This window comes from Bos grunniens, chromosome 27 (genome assembly GCF_055505025.1).
Source record: "Bos grunniens cultivar Pamir isolate PY7600 chromosome 27, Bosgru_T2T1.0, whole genome shotgun sequence".
NCBI classification, from domain to species: domain Eukaryota; kingdom Metazoa; phylum Chordata; class Mammalia; order Artiodactyla; family Bovidae; genus Bos; species Bos grunniens.
Genome location: NC_141191.1, coordinates 28,816,961 through 28,842,506, shown reverse-complemented (window position 1 = coordinate 28,842,506; position 25,546 = coordinate 28,816,961). Strand labels below are relative to the sequence as shown.

Below are 25,546 nucleotides of genomic sequence, written 5' to 3'. Positions count from 1 at the left end.
TGTCTTTTAAAGTTTGTAAAGAAAACAGTAAATGTGCAATTTAATTAACTGAGACTATACTCACGGCTTAAAACTAGAATGGCCAAAGTAGGTCTTGAGGCAGTTAATTTGCTTTTCAGTAGGTCTTGGTAACAGGCAGTCTTAAAATAAAATGGGCATTTATGTTAAAATAAAGGTACACAAAGTGAGAGGAAGTTTTATTTTACTGACTTCTTTTAAAGAATCTAGTTACTGTGTTGTTGTTCAGTCACTCAGTCATGTCTGACTCTTTGCAACCCCAAGGACTGCAGCATGCCAGGCTTTCCTGTCCTTCACCATCTCCCAGAGTTTGCTCAATGGCAGAAAGTGTAGAAGAACTAAAGAGCCTCTTGATGAAAGTGAAAGAGGAGAGTGAAAAAGTTGGCTTAAAGCTCAACATTCAGAAAACTAAGATCATGGCATCTGGTCCCATCACTTCACGGGAAATAGATGGAGAAACAGTGGAAACAGTGGCTGACTTAATTTTTCTGGGCTCCAAAATCACTGCAGATGGTGACTGCAGTCATGAAATTAAAAGACGCTTACTCCTTGGAAAGAAAGTTATGACCAACCTAGATAGCATATTAAAAAGTAGAGACATTATTTTGCCAACAAAGGTCCGTCTAGTCAAGGCTATGGTTTTTCCAGTGGTCATGTATGGATGTGAGAATTGGACTATAAAGAAAGCTGAGCAACAAAGAATTGATGCTTTTGAACTGTGGTGTTGGAGAAGACTCTTGAGAGTCCCTTGGACTGCAAGGAGATCCAACCAGTCCATCCTAAAGGAGATCAATCCTGGGTGTTTATTGGAAGGACTGATGCTGAAGCTGAAACTCCAATACTTTGGCCACCTGATGTGAAGAGCACCTGACTTATTTGAAAAGACCCTGATGCTGGGAAAGATTGAGGGCAGGAGGAGAAGGGGACGACAGATGATAAGATGGTTGGATGGCATCACCGACTCAATGGACATGGGTTTGAATGAACTCCAGGAGTTGGTGATGGACAGGGAGGCCTGGCGTGCTGCAGTTCATGGGGCCACAAAGAGTCAGACACGACTGAGCAACTGAACTGAACTGACACTTATTTTTCCTTTGAGTACCAGGCACAACTCCAGATAAACTGTTTGATTAATTTCTTAATACTAAGTATAAGAACTTGGCTACGATTCACACTTTCGCTAGCTTCATAAAAATACAATGTGTTGGAATTTGTTATACTTCTAAAAACTAACATTTAGAGCCAACCATGGCAAACAAAATAGCAATCCAAATTTTATAATATAACCAATTTTCAGTCAACAGTAAGCTGGAATTACTTACTGTCACAAATAAAACCCATAGGTAAAACCTTCATTTTAATTACCACTCCACCAAAAATCTCTGATCAAAATTCCAACTGCAAAGCAGAATGGAGTTATGTTAACTTCACCCCACTGATTTTCATTTTTTCCTCAAGTTGAAGGATTCATGAGTAGCCAAGAAAGATCAAAGCAAAGAGTCAAGAAAACCCACCTCTAAACAAATGAATATTTGTCCATTTTTAATACAAGAAAACAAAGGGCAAAACCTTTAACATTTTCATATACTTTCCATCTATGAAATGTATTTTAAATTTTCCGTATTACAACACTGAAGAAATCTAGCTCCAGAGAGCATTCTACTCTATGAGAAGATGCCTACAGCTTGTCATAATGAGTATTATCACTTATACTTAAATGACAGAAAATTCATTTAACAGATTCTTTACTAGAGTTTGCACATACAAGATGAAAATTAGTCCATTTTGCTATTTGACCCTTTGCCACTTATTTTAAGTAATAAGCACCTGAAGGACAGATATTTATCAATGCCATTTATAATAATGTTTAATGTAAGTATTAATTTATTATTTCTTATTTCTGTACTGTGCTCAGTCATGTCTGACTCTTTGCAACCCTATGGACTATAGTCTACCAGGCTCCTGTCTATGGGATTTTCCAGGCAAGATTACTGGGGTAATGGAGTGGGTTGCCATTTCCTCCTCCAGCTGATCTTCCTGACCCAAGGATTGAACCCATGTCTCCTCTGTCTCCATCATCGCAGGTAGATTCTTTACCGCTGAGCCATCGGGCAAGCCCCTGCTTCTTATTACATGATTTTTTATCGTTTTTGACAAAACATAAAATTCAGGAAACTTTTCATTTCACATCACCATGTTCACCAAATGACACAACACTTTTATTACTTACTTTTCTAAGTAGTATGACTGTCCTTTATGAAGACCAAAGCACCATAGGATTTAATGACAAGTTTTCAGGGCCTAATTAACTACATGCCACAGAATCCTTGATGTCCAAAATGTCTAAAATTAAAACCTAAATTAAAATCAGTGATAGGTATCAGAGAGGAGTCAGTTCAAACACAGGACAGTGCTTACCTTCATCAGCTTCTTTTTCTTCTTCAACAGCTTCGTTCTCATCTTCATCATCTTCTTCAGAAGGAAGATCTAGATTTTTTTCCATTTCTATGCATTTTGAATGATTTGGATCTACCATGCCACTTTTGAGGTTTTCTAAAGACTGAACATTTAAAAGAATTTTTCAAAGCAAAAGCATTGAGAGTGCTGCATCTTTTTCAGCAAACACAAAAGGAGTATTATTAACAGAGCCTACAATTTTGTTCAAAGCTGGCAGATGCACAAGCAGTACCACAAAAGAACATGTGTGCTCCTGTTTAAATATGTGCTCAAGAATGGCTTCTCAGGCATAAGGCCAAAGATGGAATACTGCCAGCACAAACAGGGTTCATTAATAGCATACAATGAACTGGCCCTAGGGAAAGTTTTCATAAATTTTGCATTTAGATTATTTAAAACATTTTTTTCTTTATCATACTTCAATGCTTCCAATTCCCAAGTTGTAAATGTGGGTTTTAATGTGATTCTTGTAATGAGTTTCTCTGTATCATGTGTCAGCAACATTATTTTTGAGGAAGCATAAAGTTTAAACTACAAGCCAACAATAAATGTGTTTCTGGAGTTGTCAAAGCAACAACAAAAACACTGAAATAATTTTAGGAAAGGAATATTACAAATGTAAAACAAATGCTTTCATGTCGGCTTGGTATCTGATTTCCTCCTCTAAATGAAGATTATCTGTTTAATGAATCTGCAGGTATTTCAAAATTGTTTCATCTGTAAAATTTCTTAATGAGAAATAACAAGAAGAATTATTAAACCACAGTTGTCATTTTCTCTTTGTATTAAAACTTCTATTCAGTAAGTCTGACTTAAAAGGTTTTTTAAAAAGTATTTGTTTCAGGCCTTTAAAAGGGGAAAAAAAGAGATTCTTTCACTTTTTTTTTATTCCAGTCAACAAACATACTTGTAAAAAAAAGTACTTTTATCTGTGCACCCAAGTTGCCTTCTAAGAAGTTCATTATATAACATAAATTTGCAGAAGTCTGCAAGTATCCTATAAATCCACTACTTTAATAGGACTCTTCAGAGAAATGGCTCATCAATAAAGGCATATGATTTAGTATTTATATCCTTTTGTTACTGTTATATTTATTACACTTAGGAAATGCCAGGCTCTTTAGTTAAACCCTTTACAAGTAACACCTTAATAATAAACACAACTGTTAATAGAGTATCAAAAAGCTAAGAAACATGCCCAAAGTCACCTAGCTAATTAAGGGAGAAGTTAGACTTTAAACCCACATTCACATTCAGAATCCACATTCCTATCACTACCCAGTACACTGACTCAAATTCAAAGAATCAGGAACTTAAATCTCATTTCATAAAAAGAAAAATCACACTGACCTAAAGATGAGAACTAAAAAGTATGCATAATGGTGAACTTCCATGTTTTTTTTCATTTTCCCTTAATTTAGCTAAGTTTAGGCTTTTCTTTCTAATTGTCCATCCTTGATTCATAAGATTTGATGAAGAAACTGGAGGTCAGGTGACGAAGTAGACTATACATAAATTATAAAATACTATTTTCAACTTGGTAATAGGGGAAAACTGAATCACTTAAAACATTAGAAAATTATGTATAAAAGAAAACATCCACAGCAAATAAAACCAAAGTAAAGAAGATGGAATGTATAAAAACAGAACTTCCAAATAAAAGTGGACACACATGGATAGGAGGAAAGAGAAACCTGTTTCAATACTGGAGAGCTGAACCACTACTCACGTTCCAGGAAAAGATTAAAAGAAAAAGTGACCTAATTAGTATACTACGGAAATGAGAATCCGAGTTCCTACTCACAGAGCCAAAGAATGAACTTCGTGAACACTCAGAACACTCACAGTAGCAAGCAAACAGGATTTATTTCAGAAAGAAAGTACAAAGCTCTCAGGATAGACGCTGAGAGGGGGTGAAGGTCCCACAAAGGTGGGACTTAACAGCAGTTTATATCCCTACTCATAATGATTTGTACACTTTTGATTGGTTCTTACTTTTAACATATGTTGTTTCTAACCAATCAGCGTAAAGACCACAACGTTTCACTTGACATCTTTATGGCTTCTTTTGATCCTTGGATTCTTAGTTTTCTTAGACATTAAGTTACCATCTGCAACCATTTCTCATGACTCCCAGCCATTTTACAATGGACCAGATGTATGCACTAAAGATTAATGATCACCAGTTGTTTTTCCCTCAGGCATATGGAACACAAATTAATTAGTTAATCAGATCCTTCCTGGATCTGAGTGCTGATAATTTATCAAATTCCCTCTAAGAGCCAGGAATTCGGGACAAAGGAGACGGGCTTAGTTTAATGGAGTGGGATGCTTATTAAAACAGGCCAAGGTCTCAGAGTTCCTACACTAACTGCCTAACAACTTCTACATCACTACTGCTAATACATTATGCACAGGCCGTACAAAGACATAGAGAAATATGAAAAGGAAAACAAAATCTAATGCTACATAAGTGACAGCAATCTCACTGTGGTAGGACCAGTTTAGAATCAGGCAATATTTTACTGAATTAATGTCCACTGTAAAGAACTAGAAGTAATTTTCTGTAATGGTAAACATACCTTAAGCATCTCCATTTCTAAATCTTCATCACTCTCAATTATGTAAGATAGATCCTCTTCATTATCCTTGGAAGATGAATGCTTTAAAAAAAAAAAAATTATGTCAAACATTAGTTTCCAGTATAATTGACTCAATACCCTCTTCTCTACAAAATAAAGTTCCTTTACACTAAATATCTTTAGACCACCTCCTATTCTTCACTAATAAATGTATAATATATATTTATATATTTGTGTGACAGGTAGATAGAAAGGAAAGGAAAGAGGATGGTAGGAAGGAAGAAGAGAAGGAGGAATAAATGTAGAAACAAAGAAGCAAATAAAAAGAGAAAAACTACCTAACCTGTTTACCTAATAAACAAGATAGATAAACAAGCTTGTGATAGTCCACAGTCTCTAAATGAAAGTACAAATGACAAATTCATTTATAGTTTAAAAAAAGCCCAAACTGTGGTTCCCAAACTTTTTGAGTACAGGAACCTCTTCCCAATATTGAGAAATTCTGTACAAAGCCAGGAACTATACTTGTTCTCTTATAGACACTGATTTTTAAAAGATCACAGCAAGTTACAATGACTAATAATACCTTTAAATAAATTGATATTTTACAAATAGCATCTACAGGTATTCGAAAAATAGTGTCAGATAATTATTCAGCTATTGCCAATGTGGAGATATGAAGAAACTACAATAGTCTGGCAATCCTTACAAAGCAAATGTCCAATGATAGTAATTTGTATGAAAGAAACCCACCGAAGAAATACAGAAGGACCCCAAAAAAGTCTAAAATTTAAACTGGAAATAGGAAAAGGAAGTATAGACTTAATTAAGATCTTTAAAAAAGATCTTAAAATAAGTCTTATTCTTTTATTTTTTAAATGGGGTCTCATGAATTTTTTAAATCCTAATAATTATTACACAATAAAAAATGGCAGTAAATGGGGTAAAAGATGTGTGTCAAGTAAAAATATGGGTTTAATAGAAACCCTCTCAGAATATCAAGTAAAGAAAACCCATATGAGGAAACAAAACTACCCTCAAGAATCACATTTGGAAAAGTAAACTCTGGTAGGTATCCAGGGATCTACAAAAAGAAGAGGTATATAGTAGGTTAAAAAGCAGGAGAAATATCATATGCTTAGCTTCTGCTAAGTCGCTTCAGTCGTGTCCAACTCTGTGCGACCCCATAGACGGCAGCCCACAAGGCTCCCCCGTCCCTGGGATTCTCCAGGCAAGAACACTGGAGCGAGTTGCCATTTCCTTCTCTAGTGCATGAAAGTAAAAAGTGAAAGTGAACTCGCTGAGTCTTGTCCAACTCTTAGCAACCCCATGGACTTCGGCCTACCAGGCTCCTCCGTCCATGGGATTTTCCAGGCAAGAGTACTGGAGTGGGGTGCCATTGCCTTCTCCGGATATGCTTAGCAAATGATAACAAATGTGTACTGACACTAAAAATCTTTCCACTATAAAATGCTGTTGATCATACTAAGTCAGGAGTAGCAAACAACAGCTCACAAGCCAAACCCAGCCCACTTTTTTGCTTTTGTAAATAAAGTTTTATTAAAATACAGACAGGCTGCTGGTCTACAGCTGCTTTCACACCAAACTGGCAAAACTGGGCAGAAACCAGGTGGTCTGCAAAGCCTAAAATATTTACTATCTGCCCATATATAGAAAAAAATCAGCCAACCACCTTCATGAATGAAAACTGTTTGCTCTTTACTGTATTCAGTACCTCAGGAGATGTGCAAGTAACATCAGTAAGATGCTTTTCCTCAGCCTGTTGTTCCCAAAGTTGGAGTTCCTCTTCTGTAACATCTAATGACATCAAACAATTTCTTTCTGTATTCTCTTCCAACTTCTTGCCTTCCAGTTCATCTTCAAATCCATCTTCTTGTTTCATTTGATTTCCAAGTACCTTTTCTCCATCATGTTCAATTAAACCATCAGGTGTTGCATCCCATGCCTCATCTTCAACTTCAGGAAAAATGTTATGTGCTCTAATTTGTTTCTCTTGTGCTTCACCAGCAGTTGGCTCTTCCAGTGGTAATAAGTGAAAGTTATCGCTGGGTCTCAGTTCCTTCTCAGGGGAGCCAAACATCATCATCCTCAATGAATACAGATTTTCTGAAATATCCTTCAATAGTAGGGAAACCCTAAAAAAAAAATTAAGAAAGGTGAATTCAACTTTAATTGTGTTAACTCTAAGGACAAGTTTTAATGCTTTTTAATAAGAAGATCTTCACTTAAAGGACACACTGGATTAAAGTCGCTCTTCATGCCCTTCAAGCTTATAGTTTCTGGGCTCCTCGCTAGTACAGCAAGGTACTTCTACACTCAACACCTAACCTGCATGCTTACTAAGTGTCAGGAGTGTTTGGCCCCAAACTAATTGTTTATGGTGTCACTCCTTATCCATTCTTGATTTTCATGTTAAGCATTCATCCAAGCTTGTCAAACTATGTCATAAATGCAAAGCAAATATGCCCTGAATGCGGCCTCATGCACTCCACTGGAACTGCAGTTAAGTGGATGTGAATTCATGCTTATGGCATGTGTTTTGCTATTCACAGATCTCTTTTGTTCTACCCTAGTTCAGAGATGTATCTAAATAAGTGAAGCAACAGCATAGACTTGTTACAGAGAATCTGGAATAAAAGATCTTAACTAGTTCTTGTTTTGACCCACTAAAAGTTTATAAGATCTACCTTTATTAAAAATGAATCCAGGGAGGTGGGAGGGAGGCTTAAGAGGGAGGAGATATATGTGACTCATGTTGTTGTATAGCAGAAACTAATAATACATTGTAAAACAATTATATTCCAATTAAAAAAAAAATGAATCCAATATTGCCCATTCTCAAAATTTAAGAAAACCTACTTAGCTTTGATATTATAAAGCAAAGTATTAAGCACATGTAATTTATACTCAATAGTTATTTTAATTCCTAGAAAGAAACCTGAAATGCATGTGAATAGTAATTTTTCATATAAATGCCATTTTCTTCTTTCATGGAGGGAAAAATGTAAAAATGAATATGAAATAGCTTTATTAGTGCCTTTCCCCATTTGACAGTTACTTCTTTCAGATATTCTCAAAGTTACATAGCAACTACTAAAACAAATTGCCAGGAGGAAAATTACTTTGATAAAGAGCTGAATTTCTATCTCATACTTTGAAATCTATCAAAATATATCACAAACCTCATCCAAAAAAGAATACATTAACATTGCATTTTTTTCAGAGTCAGAATTCTATTTCAATTAACTGCTTCACATTTCTACAAAGCATTTTAGCCTCAAAATTGTATTACCATGTTATATTCAATCACTGTTCAAGAGTACTCCTATTTCTAGAGGTTTTATAAGGGAGTCATTCATCCATTAAGGACAGAGCAAAGCCAGATTCCAAGAAGTAGCTACTGGGAGCTACAGTCCATGGAGGCGCAAAAGGGTCGGACACAACTGAGCAACTGAACAACAACAACCAGTAGTCCAATACCTGTCAATTCAAATATCAAAAGTTATCTAATGCTTGGCTCAGACCGTAAAGAATCTGCCTGCAATGCAGGAGACCTGGGTTCGATCCCTGGGTCAGGAAGACTCCCTAGAGAAGGGAATGGCAATCCACTTCAGTATTCTTGACTGGAGAATTCCATGGACAGAGGAGCATAGTGGGCTACAGTCCATGTGGACATGACTGAGCAACTAACACTTTCACTTTTTTTTCAATGCTTCAGCTATATAAAACACTCTTTAAAATCTAAATGCTTCTTGTTTTAATAGTCTGATTAGATAGAATTCTCATATAATAATCACTTAATAGCCAGAAAAATGAGGTTACAGGTTTAAAAGTTGCTCCTATTTACTGATTTCAAGTAATCAAATTATAAATATAATTAAATGAAAAATGCCCATAAACAGAAAGAAAAAGAACACTGTGAATCTTAAATGTTTCCTTCAAATGAACTTAAGAGTTTTATTTGGCTTCGCTTCGTAAAGTATCCTACAAAGCACAGAAGCCTCCAACTTTTGTGCACAATTTCACAATTAGAAGAGATTTCTTAAATTTATACATCAGTCTGTGTGCATGTAATTCAAGCAAATTTATGAGTCCACCCTAATGAACTTCTTCACTGTATTTAGAAAAATGCAATAAGAACAGAATTTATTTAAAAAAAAAAAAAAAAAACAGAAAAATTTAACCTCTGTGGATTTTCCAGTTTTCCAAAAGTATCAGGAAGACGCTCAGCCAGATCCATCATCTCCTTGGAGATCGAAGTCAATTGTTTCTTCACATCACTAGGTAGTATTTCCTCTTCTGGAATAAAAGAATCATTACTAATTTTCAAATTACAAAGCAAAGATATTTATTTAAACACTGCTGCTGCTACAGCTAAGTCGCTTCAGTCGTGTCCGACTCTGTGAGACCCCATAGACGGCAGCCCACCAGGCTCCGCTGTCCCTGGGATTCTCCAGCCAAGAACCCCGCTGCTCCTGCTGCTGCTAAGTCGCATCAGTCGTGTCCAACTCTGTGCGACCCCAGAGATGGCAGCCCACCAGGCTCCCCTGTCCCTGGGATTCTCCAGGCAAGAACACTGGAGTGGGTTGCCATTTCCTTCTCCAATGCATGAAAGTGATAGGTGAAAGTGAAGTCGCTCAGTCGTGTCCAACTCTTAGCGACCCCATGGACTGTAGCCTACCAGGCTCCTCCATCCATGGGATTCTCCAGGCAAGAGTACTGGAATTGGGTGGCAAGAACACTATTAGGGCTTAAATTTTCATTGTTTCTTTAAATGAACTGCAACAAAAAGACTTCCTTAACCTATCCCAAAATCACCTCAATCACTTTATTTCCCTTCCAAATTTCTGTTCTTTAAAATCTTAGACTAAATTCTAACTGATCTGCATTCATACATATTACAACCCAGTGGTTCTCAACCTTGGCAGAAGGTGAAGGTAGAAATGAGACTCTGATCTCACCTGCACTGTTTCAACATCAGAAACCAACACACCACCATATGGGACGCTACTTACTAAAACAGCTTGGTAAACATAACCTTACCCGACAGATACTCCTCACTGTCCTCATTACCAGTCGTCACAAAATAAAATGCAAGCCTTTCTCATTCATAAGTGATCACCTTCCGAACTTTCAGCTTCATTCTGTCTAAATGAATGAGATAGTGTCTCCGCCAACACCACCTAACTTGCCCACTTTCCCAAACCCCTCCCCTGCTTACAATTTCTACTCTTCATCACCACTTCTTGTGTCCTTCAACAAGTCCAGCTCCTCTGAAGCACTGGACATTGGATTACATCATCAGCTATTCCTACTAGTTGCAGTTATCTTGTGATCTCAAAATCACATCACTGAAAAGATTTCAGCACTTGGTTCACTGTCTCTTTCTTCCCTCTATTGCTGTGATAACTCCTAGTGATTTCGAAATTCACAGAAACTCTCTGCCTAAGAATGTGGCCTTTTCAGTTCCTCAGTCCCTCCATTTCCAGCCATCTTTTCCTCAACTGGTCTCAGCCACCCTTCCCATAACCATGTGCTGTGCTTAGTCGCTCAGTTGTGTCTGCCTCTTTGCAATCCCATGGACTGTAGATGGCCAGGCTCCTCTGCCCATGGGGATTCTCCAGGCAAGAAAACTGGAGTGGGTTGCCATACCCTCCTCCAGGGGATCTTCCCAACCCAGGGATCGAACCCAGGTCTCCTACATTGCAGGCGAATGCTTTACCGTCTGAGCCACCAAGGAAGCCCAAGAATACTGGAGTGGGTTGTCCTCCCCTCCTCCAGGGAATCTTCCGACCCAAGAATCAAACCGGGGTCTCCTGCATTCCAGGTGGATTCTTTATTCTCACGTGAGCTACCAGGGAAGCCCATAACCATACCCTTGATCTTAAAACTGTCAATAAAGTCATCACTTCCAAAACGCCAACTGCAAGCATTCCATCCTCTGAACACCAGCATGACTTCTGCAATACAACAGTTCTTGCACTTTCAGAACCAAGCCCACTGGCCTTCTGCCTTTTCCTTACCCATTCTTCTTCTCGCCGCTCCCCACACCCCATGCCTTATTCTCCTCCCTTACCCATATTAACCATTTGCTCCTGTGGACTCAACTCTTTTGTTCCTTCCTTCTTCCATGGCACATACTTGATGCCCATACCCAAGCAGTTGACTACAGTCGAAAATAAACCACAGTTACGAGGGTGATATTTTGCTTTCAATTCATGCACACACCCCATGGACCCTCAGTAATGACTGTTAATTATTCTACATTTCCCACTTTCCCACTCTCAAGAGGACTGTACCATACTTCTTTCTTTCTCTTCATGCTTCCAACACCTCCAGCACTTGTCCCTCCTTTTAGTCAGAGAACAACTTTGTCTCTTACTTCACTAAGAAAACAGAAACAAAAAGAGAACTATCTCATCTTCCCGCCACCAATCTGCTAATTGCTAATTCGTATCACAACTCCCATTTACAGCAAAATTCCTTGAAAGAAAGAGCGGTCCACACTCACTGTCTTCAACTTTCTAATGCCATTTTCTCCTAAGCTGACTGCCTGCCACTGAGCTTTTTCCAAAAGCTATTCATGGAAAGGTTACAATGGCCTCCACATAGCCAAATCAGTTCATCCAAGTTGTTCATCTCACTCTTTCATTGGAATATTCACTGGAAGGACTGATGCTGAAGCTGAAGCTCCAATACTTTAGCCACCTGATGTGAATAGCCAACTCACTGGAAAAGACCCTGATGATGGGAAAGACTGAGGGCAAGAGGAGAAGGGGACGACAGAGGATGAGATGGTTGGATGGCATCACCTTCTCAATGGACTTGAGTTTGAGCAAACTCCAGGAGATAGTGAAGGACAGGAAAGCCTGGCATGCTGAAGTCCATGGGGTCGAAAAGAGTTGGACACAACTTGAGTGACTGAACAACAACAGCAACATCTCAAACTCTCAGAGGCATTTAAAACAGTTGATAATTTGCTCCAGCTCACAGCATTGGCTGGCTTCTGAACACTGCCCCTCCTATGCTTCCTCCTTCATCACCACCCCTTCACAGGCCTCTTCGCTATACTCTCCATGTCTTCCTGACCTCTAGAGGCTGGTGTGCCCTTGATGCTAATATGTGGGCCTCTTCTATTCTTTATTCCACTCGCTTCCTATTTTATCTTCTCAAGCTTAACTGCCATCTGTATACTGACGACAAAGTTACAGCTCCAACCTGTCTTCCCTCCAAACTCCAGAATCACGTTCCCAACTAAGATATCTCCTTGGGTGATGATAAACATCTAAAACTTAGCACAGATGTGTTCTCAGTCACTCAGTCGTGCCCAGCTCTTTGCGACCTCATGGACTATAGCCCGTCAGGCTCCTCTGTGGGTTGCCATTTTCCCCTCCAGGGATCTTCCCGACCCAGGGGTCAAACCGGTGTCTCCTGCATTGCAGGTTTCTTTTACCACTGAGCCATCTGGGAAGTGACCAAAACTGGAATCCAGATTTTTCTTACCCAAACCTGCTCTTCTCATTATCTTTCACTGTGACTGACCCTTGCATTCGCTCAGTGGATCCGACCAAAACACCTTTATGTCTCACTCCCCACAGAGAATTCATCAGCAAATATATACATATCTACCGCTTCTCACCCCCTCTGCTGCCACCAGCTCAATCCAATCATCTCTTGCTTGGATTATTATAATAGCCTCCAAAGCGATTTCCCTGCCTAAATACTTACCCTCCTGTAGCAGCCAGAAAAATCCTTTTGAGATAAATATTTAATCACATCATGCTGCTACTCCAAATCCTTAAAGTATTTCCCATCACTCATCCTTGTATTTAATTAATAAAATATGAAGTCAGATTCACAGCCTATAAGCCCCAAATGATCTGGCCCAAGCTACCTTTCTGGCCTCATTTCCGACTCCTCTCACCCTTGTTCATTTCATCTCGGTTACACTCACCGTCCCTCACAGCTTTGCTCTCTCTTCCCCTCACGCCTTCTATGTTCTCCCTTCAGGCATCCACGTGGCTCATTCCATCACTCAGACACACAAAGTGAAGGTTTGGTCTGTTTGGTTCAGTGCACTTTCCTCAGCAAGTGGTACAGTGCCTGATGCCTAATAAACCTCCAACAAATCTGCTACATGAATAAATGAATAAATAGTCCCTTTCTGAACCAAGCTTCTTTACCAAAAAAAAAAAATGTTTACAGGTGCTTTCTCACTTTCCTTAGATCGCAGGCCTCTACTCACGCTAATGCAATTTCCACCCACGTCATTCCACTACTCCATTCTGGCTCCGGTTATGGGACCTTCACGGTACCCAAGCCTCCCTCCCTTTCTTGTGTCCCAATGACCACTGTCCCCTCAATACAGTCTTTTGTCACCCAGTCTACCAAAGCGGCTGTAGTAAAAGGTTACCAACGACTGCCACATTGTCAAACCCAAGAACTAACTCTAAGTCCTCAGTTTCTCAAACTCGCAAGAAAATTTAAACAGTGGGTAACGCCCTCCTCTGTAACACATGTCCTTTACTTGGCCTGCCGCAAGTCCACCTCCTCATTTCCCTCCATGCCCATGGCAACTCCTCTAGGTTCCCCTCCTCACGCAAACATGGAATACTGAGAGTTCCTTGAGACTCTTAGCCCCAGTTCTTTACCTAGAACTCCTAATTCTTTAACTCCAATCATCCTCTGAGTTAACAGGCTGTATATCTAAGAGCCTACTGGCTACCACCTCCACTTTGCTATTTCGCAGGCTTCCTTCCATTAACGTGTCTAGAATCAACTGTACAACCCCTTGACCCCAAATCTGACTCCTTGCCCTCAATGTTTCTCAACCCTGCTGCTCACGCTGACAACACAGGACTGATCCGTGCACGTGGCTCACACCGTCACATTAAATCCTGTTGATTCTACTGCTCTCTTAAATGTACTCTGCATTACCCACTTCTCTCCTTTCACAATGCAACCAAGCCAAGCCACGTCACCATCACCTTTCACTTGGATTATGGGCACATCACCCTAACAGGTCTCACACTGTGACCCTTGCCGTCCAGAATCAATATTCTGCTTCACAGCCCAAGTTCTACTTTTTTTAATGTAACGCATGTCATTCTTGTTTAAAACTCTCAACAGCTCTTAGGAGGAAATGAAAGCCCCTGCCTCTCCTCTATCCCTTACCCTGTCATGTTCAACAGCTGACTGTACCAAACTGCTCTCACTTGCCTAGACACCTCTTCCTCCTGAAACTGGGCAGCTGCCGTTGCCTGTGCCTTTGACACTCCTCCTCTAGTCTTCCGCCAGCTAACTCCTGCTCATATTTAAGATCTTGCCATAAACATCACTTCTTCCAGAAAATATTCTCTAATACCTCCAAATATTCACTGGGCACCTCTATATGCCAGCCATAACACCTTTTTCCCCCACATCATAAGCCTCATCTTCCTACAGTGCCCTTGTTTTTGGTGTTCACCTATATCCCCATAAAGCTGTAGGTTTCCCCCCTCAGGAGACAGACCATGCCTGTCTTGTTCACTGCTGGCTCTCCATTTATAATGGGCTGAATAATATTAGATTCTAATCTTCTTTTATTTTTTAGTAAAAGAAAAAAACATAATAAAAACCGAAAGTTTTGAAAATATCATTTGAAAATATCATCTATATATACGTCTATATTTGAGAAAGGTGAGGTTGACACTGCTGGTTTAGTAACAAGAAGGAAAGAAGAGAAGGAGGGAGGGAGGGAGGAAGAAAGGAAAGAAAGAAGGAGGGATGAAAGGAGGGAGGAAAAAAAGGAATGGTAATGTTAGTTACAATTCACTGGAATCCTAGTCAAGTAATTTCCCTTCAGATGTCACAACACACTTAAACAAATAACATAACAGAGAATAAAAGTGAGGGTCAAAGAATGCAATATTGCAATGACAGGAATCAGGACTTCCATAAAAACTTATAAAACATATGCTACTTTACTTGAGAAATATCTTACAGTCCTCAGAAGCATTTTCATCAGACACAAAATAGCAAGCGTAACCTACAAGCAATCTTGTAAACCACAAAATCAGAAAATCACGAATCCCTCTGTTGAATTCTGAGTTAAATAAGCTCTTATATATTGTTCTCTACACCAGCTTCAAAAACATATCATCTGCCTCAGTTATCAAGGTAATTTCCAGCCACCATACAACTGCCAACAGAAAGCCAGCAGGCACTCAACAGATGTGGCCTTCCAACGAGAGAAAGTATAAGAAATCTTCCTTAACGTGTAAAGGAGGGTCACCCACAGAGGGTATGGATTCCTTCTCAATAACAGCTATGAAGGATATTATATAATTTTTTATAAGGAGGTCATGCCATATTTTTAAAAGTTTGGCAAAATCACCTCATTTAACTAAAACCTTCACAAACACAATTATTTAAAATCTCTAAAAGGAAGCTACAAGAATAACAACTATACAGAGATCAGTATGGGTGCTTAGTATGAGTTCAACAGCTACTCTGTGAAACAGGTATTATGCCATCACTCACTTCCCAAACACAAGAAACAAGTAAATTGCAGGTCACGTGGCTGGGATTCCGCCACTGGCCTACGTGACACTATATAAGCAGATCTGCCATCACTGACCTAGCAAGAGATCTGAGGGCCGAACTTGAAAGCTGCAAGTGGCCATTCTTTTAGCAGAAAAAACAGAATTATCGCATCCTGGGGAAAATTTAGAAATTTAAACCAGAGCACTCTGCTCAGTCATTCAGTCATGTCTGATTCTTTGTGACCCCACAGACTGCAGCCCACCAGACTCCTCTATCCATGGAATTTTCCAGGCAAGAATACTAGAGTGTGTTGCCATTTCCTTCTGCCATTGCCTTCTCTCGAGGGCATCTTCTCGACCAAGGGATCGAATCTCCCATCTCCTGCATTGGCAGGCAGATCTTTACCAACTGTGCCACCCACGGAGCCCAAATATTTATAGCAAAGATGTATAATCTCCAGGCTGAGAGGCGGCTGTTTGTATCACTGATGTCCTCCAAGCTACAAAATCCCAACTCTAGAAGCCTCATGAACAGCAGTGCTACAAAGGATAAGTAGTAAGTGCTGCTTTGACACAGTAACATGCTTGAAACCCTAAGCTTTGGCCAAGCAGACCTCATCCTGATCCTCAGACAACCAACACGCTGTAATAATGCTAAATACACATGTGAGAAAATTTGTGCTTTTGGAGCTTAACCTCACACATGAGCAAATTCAAATTTTACCTTTTATTTTTAGACCATAACATACCTTTACTCTTGACAAATATTTGTACAGGATCACTCAAATTTGCTAATTTTTGATAAATGATGAAACCAGCCTGTAGGAAAACAGAAAGGTGAAAACAGTATGCTAAAATCACCAAAATAAAATTTGATGCCTCACCTTTACAAAAATTAAAAACAATAATTCCCAAAGCAGCCAAGAAGCTGAATGCAGCCCTTTAAGTTAAACAAAGATCTAACTGTCTTCATTTACTCACCACACCCATTGTGAGAATGGAGAAAGTGACACAGCTTTAAAATAAAAATTTTCTCATTTTAACCTCCAGTATTATGAGCAAGTACCAAAATCAAATACCTTATAAACGGAATCTAACAAAATATAATCAAGTACGAGACAACCGTATGATACAGATGTCCATTTCCCATCATCTCATTATGAGCCGCTGGTCAGTGTATACACAGTCCCCCAGCTCGCTACTGTAAATAGGAACAATCAAGTCACACAGAGTTCTCATGACTCACAAATGCTACAGAACTTGGATTAGTTCTCAAAAAGTTTTCTATTTTAAACAAAATATAAAGGAAAATTATCTTTTTATTTCCCCCACACAGATGAATTTTCTTCTGGTTATAAATAAAAGCAGCTCCCATTTCTAAAAGTAGATGCAAAGAAAAGAAACAAGATATTAGCTTGGGGGGAAAAGTCTATTAGGCCATAAAATAAGACTTTTAGGGAAAAAGAAAAGAGTGCTATATATACATATGTATGTATAGATAGATCGATAAGCCCTAATTTCACTATGTACAAATAGGTAACTATAAAAATCATCTGACTAACAGCAGTGGAGAGCTAATTGTGGGGCCAATTTTCTAAATTTTTACTGCATTTTAAATATAACTGTAAGAAATAAGGCCAGTTTTGATACAGAAACTGCATTGTAGTTATTTTTATTCTGAAGTGGCTTATAATCAAATACATCATCAACACCATTTGTGCTTATTCAGTCTGAGCTTACTGTCCTCTCATGTTTTCAAAGAACTCATTTTTTTTCACATAAAAATTGGACATTATTTTTGCTTCATGATGATAAAAATAACAAGCATTACAATCTATTGATACTTGCTAATTAATATTTAGAATTAACAATTTCACTAAATTTCTACCTAAGCATTTTTAATGCCCAACTTAAAACATTTTAGTTTATACAATAAAAATTTTATAAGGTAATTTATTATAAAGTTTAGAAAATAGATTGTAGTCTAAAGATCTTAGGAGGGGGATGGGATGAATGAAGATTCAGACTGACATATATACAGTGTTGATTTGTTGTTGCTCAGTTGGTAAGTCGTGTCCGACTGTTTATGACCCCATGGACTACAGCATTCCAGACTTCCCTATCTTCCAGAGTTTGTTCAAACTCATGTCCATTGAGTTAGTGATGCCATCCAACCATTTCATCCTCTGTCGTCCCCTTCGTCTCCTGCCCTCAATCTTTCCCAGCATCAGCGCCTTTTCCAGCAAGTCGGCTGTTTGCATCAGGTTGCCAAAGTACTAGAGCTTCAGCTTCAGCATCAGTCCTTCCAATAAATATTCAGGATTGATTTCCTTTAGGACTGACTGGGTTCATCTCCTCACTATCCAAGGGACTCTCAAGAGTCTTCTCCAGCTTTTGATAATTCAAAAGCATCAATTCTTCAGTGCTCAGCCTTCGTTATGGTCCAACTCTCATATACATACATGACTATTTTGGAAAAACCATAGCTTTGACTACATGAACCTTTGCTGGCAAAGTGATATCTCTGCATTTTAATACACTTTCTAGGTTCATCATAGCTTTTCTTCCACAGAGCACACGTCTTTTAATTTCATGGTTACTAAGTATAAAACAGATGACTAATGAGAGCCTACTGTAGAGCACAGGAAACTCTACTCAATGCTCTGTGATGACCTAAATGGGAGGGAAATTCAAAAAAGAGGGGATGTGTGTATATGTATGGCTGATTCATTTGCTATACAGTAGACACTAACATATGGAGAAGGAAATGGCAACCCACTCCAGTATTCTTACCTGGAGAATCCCAGGGACAGGGGAGCCTGGTGGGCTGCCGTCTATGGGGTCACACAGAGTCGGACACGACTGAAGCGACTTAGCAGCAGCAGCAGCAGAAACTAACATAACATTGTAAAGCAACTGTATTCTAATAAAAATTAATTTTTGAAAAAGATCTTTGGTACATACATAAGCATCAGTGGCTGCATAGACTTTCTGGTCCTCAGTGAGGGGAAACCTACTCCAGTTGCTACAGCGGATAGACCGGTCTTTCAGAAGCTGTTTACCAAAGAGGTATTTAACCAAACCATTGAGGCTCCAGGTCTCTATACATTTCAGCTAAAAATAATGGAAAAATCAACTCAGGAGAAGTTATTTCTTTCCTTTTATTCTTAGATATTTCTAACCGATACCAAACGACCATGTCACATGTAAAGTTGAAAATGTTACACCAAAATATAAGGCAGAGATAGTCCTTAGTAGATTTCCAGTCACTAAAAACCTCATTTGCAGTCTACCTTACAAGAATGTAATTCTATCATTTCCTCAATGTAGGTATTAAAATTCTAGGACTGTCAAAGTATCATTCATGGACAAAAGTTGAATAGGTTGGTGATTTTCCTACTTCTCAGCCAAATGAACACTTGGCTAACGTGAGAATGTAACTTAAATGACTACATTAATAAAATATATGAAATATGGGCCATGGAAATGATGGTCAAACTTCCACTAAGAGGATCACACCACAAAAGCTGCATTATGTTCACGTCAAAAAAAAAACAGGGGATATCGATATAGATGGGTTAAAGAGAGAAACTTTAAATATAATAATTAAATTCACAAATATATAAAACAAAGTGAAACAGTACTAAATATGGGAGAGGGTGCTTGCTTAAAGAAACTATTTGCTAAGGCAACCGATTAGAACTGAAAGTTTTCATTATGAGACATGCATTAGGGACTTCTTTTTTTCTAAAAACATTACGTAGCTTAAAATATGCTCTCAAAAAAAATATCTAACAGTCAGAAGGGACATTCTGTAAAACACAAATTTATTTTGTTTTTATTCTGAAAATAATATATGTATTATGTCTACCTTTTCATTGGCAACATCTGTCAGCTCCACAATACTCTTCAAGTTGATATCAAAGTCACGTAGAAGTTTCCACTGATCTTGTTCAATTCCCACACCTGCCTTTTTAATTGCTTCATTTTCAAGCAACATTTTTAGTCCCTGAGGGAAACCTATAATTTTTTATATTAATGTTTATATAATATTTATATAATATATAATATTTATTTCCATAGGTTCTATCAAACATGACAAATTTATGTTCTACTTCATACACATTTTATGTTTATATTTAAATTTGTGTTTAAATTCAGAAACCAACACTTACCTTGAATGTTTTTGAGAGCTTTTTTTTTTCACCTAAAGCAAAAAGTCCTGACTGATAAATGACAAGAAAAACAACTAATTTAAATGCTAATAACTGTATTATCACTAACATTTAGCCCCTCTGCACTTCAGTTCTCCACCCTGTGAAACAGGACTAATATCATCATTGACTGACAGATATGACATGAAAATTAAATAAAACAGGGATATGAGTGAAAACTTAAAATTTAAATACTTAAATATAAGGTGATGAGAGAGGCACACGTTAATTCAAGAGCTTAATTTCATATGGACAAAGTTGACATAATACAATTATCTACCATATAAAAATGAAACAAATACAAGAGATACCAACCTGACATAGAAGAAATATGAAACAAGTAGCACTTGCTCTCTGCCACACACAGCTGAATGAGGGCCACTCTGCTCAGTGTCCCTTTCTTGTATGCTGGTGGCCACTCGATGTCAAATCCGACCACATCTCCATCAGAGAGACTCATGCTAAAGGGGGGAAAATAAAATAAGTTATTTAATTAAAATTTTAATTTCTGCATCACTGAAGACATCATTTAACATGTTAAAAGACAAGCCACAGACTGTAAAGGATATCGTAATACATACAACTGATAAGTCAGAAAATATTGGGTTAGCCAAACAGTTCATTCTGGTTTTTCCACAAGATGTTACAGAAAAACCCAAATGAACTTTTTCACCAACCCAATACTAAAAAATTCCTTGAAAAGTCAATACAAAAAAGATAAATAATCCAGTTTAAAAAAAGGGGGCGGGGGGAATATGAACCCTCCCCAAAGGAGGGTTTCCCAGGTGGTGTAGTGGAAAAGAATCTGAGTGCCAACACAAGAAACGCGAGAGCTGGGGTTCAGTCCCTGCATTGGGAAGATCATCCCCTGGAGTAGCAAACAGCAACCCACTCCACTATTCTTGCCTGGAAAATTCCATAGACAGAGAAGCCTGGTGGGCTACTGTCCATGGGATCATAGAGAGTCGGACACAACTGACCGACTGAGCACGTAATTCCCCAAAGGAAATCCAAATGGCCAATACATTCAAATATATACATGAAGGCACAAAATCTCCTCTGAAGTCAGAGAAATGTAAATTGAACCTTTACAATTTCACATCTATCTGACTAACAAAAATTAAAGCTCCACAATACTGAATGCTGATAAAGAAAGCTGCCAATGGGACCACTCACATACTGGTGAATTTTTAAACTGATAATCCTCTTGGAAAAAACTCTGACGATATCTAGCTAAAGATGTATGAACTGTATGACCTGACATGACTTTCTCATAAACATATGAAACTTATATGTGCATAATTAGAAATGTTTAAGAATGTTCATTGCAATACTATTCTGACTAGCAAAAATGGAAACACTACATTTCCATCAACAAGAGAGTGAATAAATTATGATATACTGAGACAACGTAATACTATATAAAAGTTTAAATAGAACTTCACATACCAAACCAAAAAGAAAAATTCACAAGAATATAAAGTGTTGAGTGAAAAAGTCAAGTGGAAGAATACACAGAGTTTGATAGCATTATTTTTAAAGTTTCTTAATGGGCAAAGTAATAGTATATATATTGACGGGGACACTAAATTATGAAAATTATAGAAAATATGTGAGGGAATACTAAACACTGAACTCATGATAGAAGTTAACTCAGAGGACTGCAAAAGAGAATCAGAAAGAGCATACACGAGGCTTCAGCTGTATTTTATTGTTTTGTCTTAATAAAGATTTGAAGAAAAGGAAGATTAAGGTTTGACAAAGCTAGTGGAAGGACTATGGGTGCGTGTTAAATTATTGCTTATATCTGTCTGCTTCATAGTTTTTAAAAGTGAAAAACCTATTTCATAAATTTTTAAAAACTCAACCTCTGTTTTGGGCTAAGATGAAATATCACTGATCAGTAAAAACTTTCCCCCATGAACCAATAGAGATTAAACAAAATGCATAAACAAGAGTTTCCAGACACTGGACAACAGGAGCTACAGGACTATGCTCTCTGAGGGGAGGAAATCAAGTGTAAACCCAAATGCTGCCCCAGATTTCCTCCTGGAACATTCTGGACAACAGAACAGGAAGGAGAGTCCACAGCAGAGCACGGAATTGGGAAGACAGAGTTCAGAGCCAGAGAGGCGAAGCAGCTGGAAGGTGTGGGCAGAGTCCTGGGGAGGAGGGAGCTAGGCAGGAAACGACATGCAAGCACAGAGAGAAACTACGAGGCTGGAAAAAGAAAAACCAGGGAACTGCAATCTGGACAACTCCTGCGGCTTACACAGAGGTAAGAGGCATCGAGTTCTGCAAAACTGGAGTAGAGAGATTCGTTTCGATCACCTGGGGCAGTCACCAAAGACTCCAGAAAGGTCACACCCATTACAGACTAAATCATGCCCAGAATAAAGGCTACTGACATCTGGCCTAAAAAAGTTAAAACTAAGCCTCAAAGTGTAAAACTGATTTTCAGGTGACTTTACTGCCCAACAAAGCAAAGCTCCTTTCTTTGAAGGAAGACAACAAAATCTAACATTCAACCAGGTAAGATCATAACATCTAATCAAAAATTGTCAGTCATGAGAAAAGAAACAGGAAAGCATAACTTATAAGCAGGATAATAGTCATTTAATAGACAAATAATTAGTATAATGGAATTAATAGAAGAGTATATTAACACAGCTATTTTATAAATATGCTAAATATGTTCAAAGATTTAAAAGAAAACATGAATATCAGTTCAGTTCGGTTGCTCAGTCATGTCCAACTCTTTGCGACCCCATGGACCACAGCACGCCAGGCTTCCCTGTCCATCACCAACTCCCGGAGTTCACCCAAACTCACGTCCATTGAGTCGGTGATGCCATCCAACCATTTCATCCTCTGTCGTCCCCTTCTCCTCCCACCTTCAATCTTTCCCAGCATCAGGGTCTTTTCAAATGAGTCAGCTCTTTGCAGCAGGTGGCCAAAGTATTGGAGTTTCAGCTTCAACATCAGTCCTTCCAATGAACACTCAGGACTGATCTCCTTTAGGATGGACTGGTTGGATCTCCTTGCAATCCAAGGGACTCTCAAGAGTCTTCTCTAACCACAGTTCAAAAGCATCAGTTCTTCGGCGCTCAGCTTTCGCTATAGTCCAACTCTCATCTCCATACATGACTACTGGAAAAACCACAGCCTGGACTAGATGGACCTTTGCTGGCAAAATAATGTCTCTGCTTTTTATGAATACGAATATGGTAAGAGCCAAAATAGAAGGTATTTTTAAAAAGAAACAAATAGAGCTTCGAGACATGAAAAATACAACAAGATTTTAAATTCACAGGATGGCATAATAGCTGATCAGATACTACAGTATAATAAAAAAAAAAAAACAACAAGGGAACTTGCAGACAGAGCCCAAGCACAGAGAAAAAAAGAATCAAAAATTTTAAAGACAAAGACGCTCATGACCAAGAACACAGCCGCTGTATTAAGCAATGTAACCTATACGCATATAGAGTGGCAAAAGAGAAAAACAGGATGTAAGAGAAAACACATTTGAAGAAATTATTCAAACATGATGAAACTATAAATCCACAGATCCAACAAGTTCACTGAACACCCAAGCAAGACAAACACAAACCACACTACACAAAGGCACATCATAATCAAATTGCTGAAAACCTGGAATGAGGTGAAGCAAAAAAAAAAACCAAACTACTTGCTTACCTTCCATAAAACACAATTCATCAGAACTACACCCTTCAAGACACTTAGGCTTATTACCTTCAGATAGGACATACTATAGCATTGTTAAAGGTAAGACGGTAGCTGCTGCTGCTGCTGCTGCTAAGTCGCTTCAGTCGTGTCCAACTCTGTGCGACCCCATAGAGAGCAGCCCACCAGGCTCCTCTGTCCTTGGGATTCTCCAGGCAAGAATACTGGAGTGCGTTGCCATTTCCTTCTCCAATGCATGAAAGTGAAAAGTGAAAGTGAAGTCGCTCAGTCGTGCCCGACTCTAAGGGACCCCATGGACTGCAGCCTACCAGGCTCCACCGTCCATGGGATTTTCCAGGCAAGAGTACTGGAGTGGGTTGTCATTGTAGAGTTAATACATAATCATAAACAACAGATTTTATTTTCTCTGTAAGACAAACTTAGTTCTATTTGATGAGACCAAAAAAAAGCCAGTGAACTACAGTGGGAGTAAGCTCACCTGACCACTCTTTCTACAATACATCTACCAGGAGACCATTAATAAACAACTTACCTCTGCTTCTTTCAAGCCAATGTGTGCTATGTTTATGCTTAGTCCTAAACTCAGTCACGTCTGACTTTTTGCAACCCCATGGATTGTAACCCACCAGGCTCCACTGTCCATGCAGATTCTCCAGGCAAGAATACTGGAGTGGGTAGCCATTCCCTTCTCCAGGGGATCTTTCCAACCCAGGGAAAGAACCCAGGTTTACCACATTACAGGTAGATTCTTTACTGTCTGAGACACCACGGAAGTCCAATATGTAAACTGTAATTAAAAATATATACATATACAAGTATATTAACATCAAAGATTTGAAGGAATCTCGTACTACTTCTCCTTGTAAAATGTTTGAAGAGTCTTAGACTGGATTATTCAGTTCAGTTAAGTGTCTCAGTTGTGTCCGACTCTGTGTGACCCCATGAATTGTAGCATGTCAGGCTTCCGTGTCCATCACCAACTCCCGGAGTTCACTTAAACTCATGTCCATCAAGTCGGTGATGCCATCCAGCCATCTCATCCTCTGTCGTCCCCTTCTCCTCCTGCCCCCAATCCCTCCCAGCATCAGACTCCTTTCCAATGAGTCAACTCTAAGCATGAGGTGGCCAAAGTATTGGAGTTTCAGCTTTAGCATCAGTCCTTCAAAAGAACATCCAGAACTGATCTCCTTTAGAATGGACCGGTTGGATCTCCTTGCAGTCCAAGGGACTCTCAAGAGTCTTCCCCAACACCACAGCTCAAAAGCATCAATTCTTCAGTGCTCAGCTTTCTTAACAGTCCAACTCTCACATCCATACATGACCACTGGAAAAACCATAGCCTTGACTAGACGGACCTTTGTTGGCAAAGAAATGTCTCTGCTTTTCAATATGCTATCTAGGTTGGTCATAACTGTCCTACCAAGGAGTAAGCGTCTTTTAATTTCATGGCTGCAGTCACCATGTGCAGTGATTTTGGAGCCCCAAAAACTAAAGTCAGCCACTGTTTCCACTGTTTCCCCATCTATTTCCCATGAAGTGATGGGACCGGATGCCATGATCTTCGTTTTCTGAATGTTGAGCTTTAAGCCAACTTTTTCACTCTCCTCTTTCACTTTCATCAAGAGGCTTTTGAGTTCCTCTTCACTTGCTGCCATAAGGGTGGTGTCATCTGCATATCTGAGGTTATTGATATTTCTCCTGGCAACCTTGATTCCAGCTTGTGTTTCCTCCAGCCCGTTTCTCATGATGTACTCTGCATATAAGTTAAATAAGCAGGGTGGCAATATACAGCCTTGACGTACTCCTTTTCCTATCTGGAACCAGTCTGTTGTTCCACGTCCAGTTCTAACTGTTGCTTCCTGACCTACATACAGGTTTCTCAAGAGGCAGGTCAGGTGGTCTGGTATTCCCATCTCTTTCAGAATTTTCCACAGTTTATCGTGATCCACACAGTCAAAGGCTTTGGCATAGTCAATAAAGCAGAAATAGATGTTTTTCTGGAACTCTCTTGCTTTTTCCATGA

General features: G+C 38.9%; 1 protein-coding gene across 9 annotated transcripts in view; it reads right to left on the bottom strand.

The window, feature by feature from the left end:
* Window positions 1-25,546, bottom strand: part of WRN (WRN RecQ like helicase) — a 126,702-nt gene that overhangs the window by 75,765 nt on the left and 25,391 nt on the right. For 5 of the 9 annotated variants that reach the window (XM_086380936.1, XM_086380933.1, XM_086380934.1 and 2 more), the window contains 9 exons: window positions 20,131-20,276; window positions 19,473-19,621; window positions 18,566-18,715; window positions 16,351-16,420; window positions 9,263-9,377; window positions 6,793-7,213; window positions 5,058-5,138; window positions 2,437-2,578; window positions 65-140 (listed from right to left, as the gene is read on the bottom strand). In XM_086380936.1, the coding sequence (XP_086237062.1) occupies window positions 65-140; window positions 2,437-2,578; window positions 5,058-5,138; window positions 6,793-7,213; window positions 9,263-9,377; window positions 16,351-16,420; window positions 18,566-18,715; window positions 19,473-19,621; window positions 20,131-20,276 (1,350 nt within the window). The remainder of the gene's footprint in view (window positions 1-64; window positions 141-2,436; window positions 2,579-5,057; window positions 5,139-6,792; window positions 7,214-9,262; window positions 9,378-16,350; window positions 16,421-18,565; window positions 18,716-19,472; window positions 19,622-20,130; window positions 20,277-25,546) is intronic. The other 4 variants (XM_086380938.1, XM_086380940.1, XM_086380941.1 and 1 more) reach the window with 2 other exon arrangements.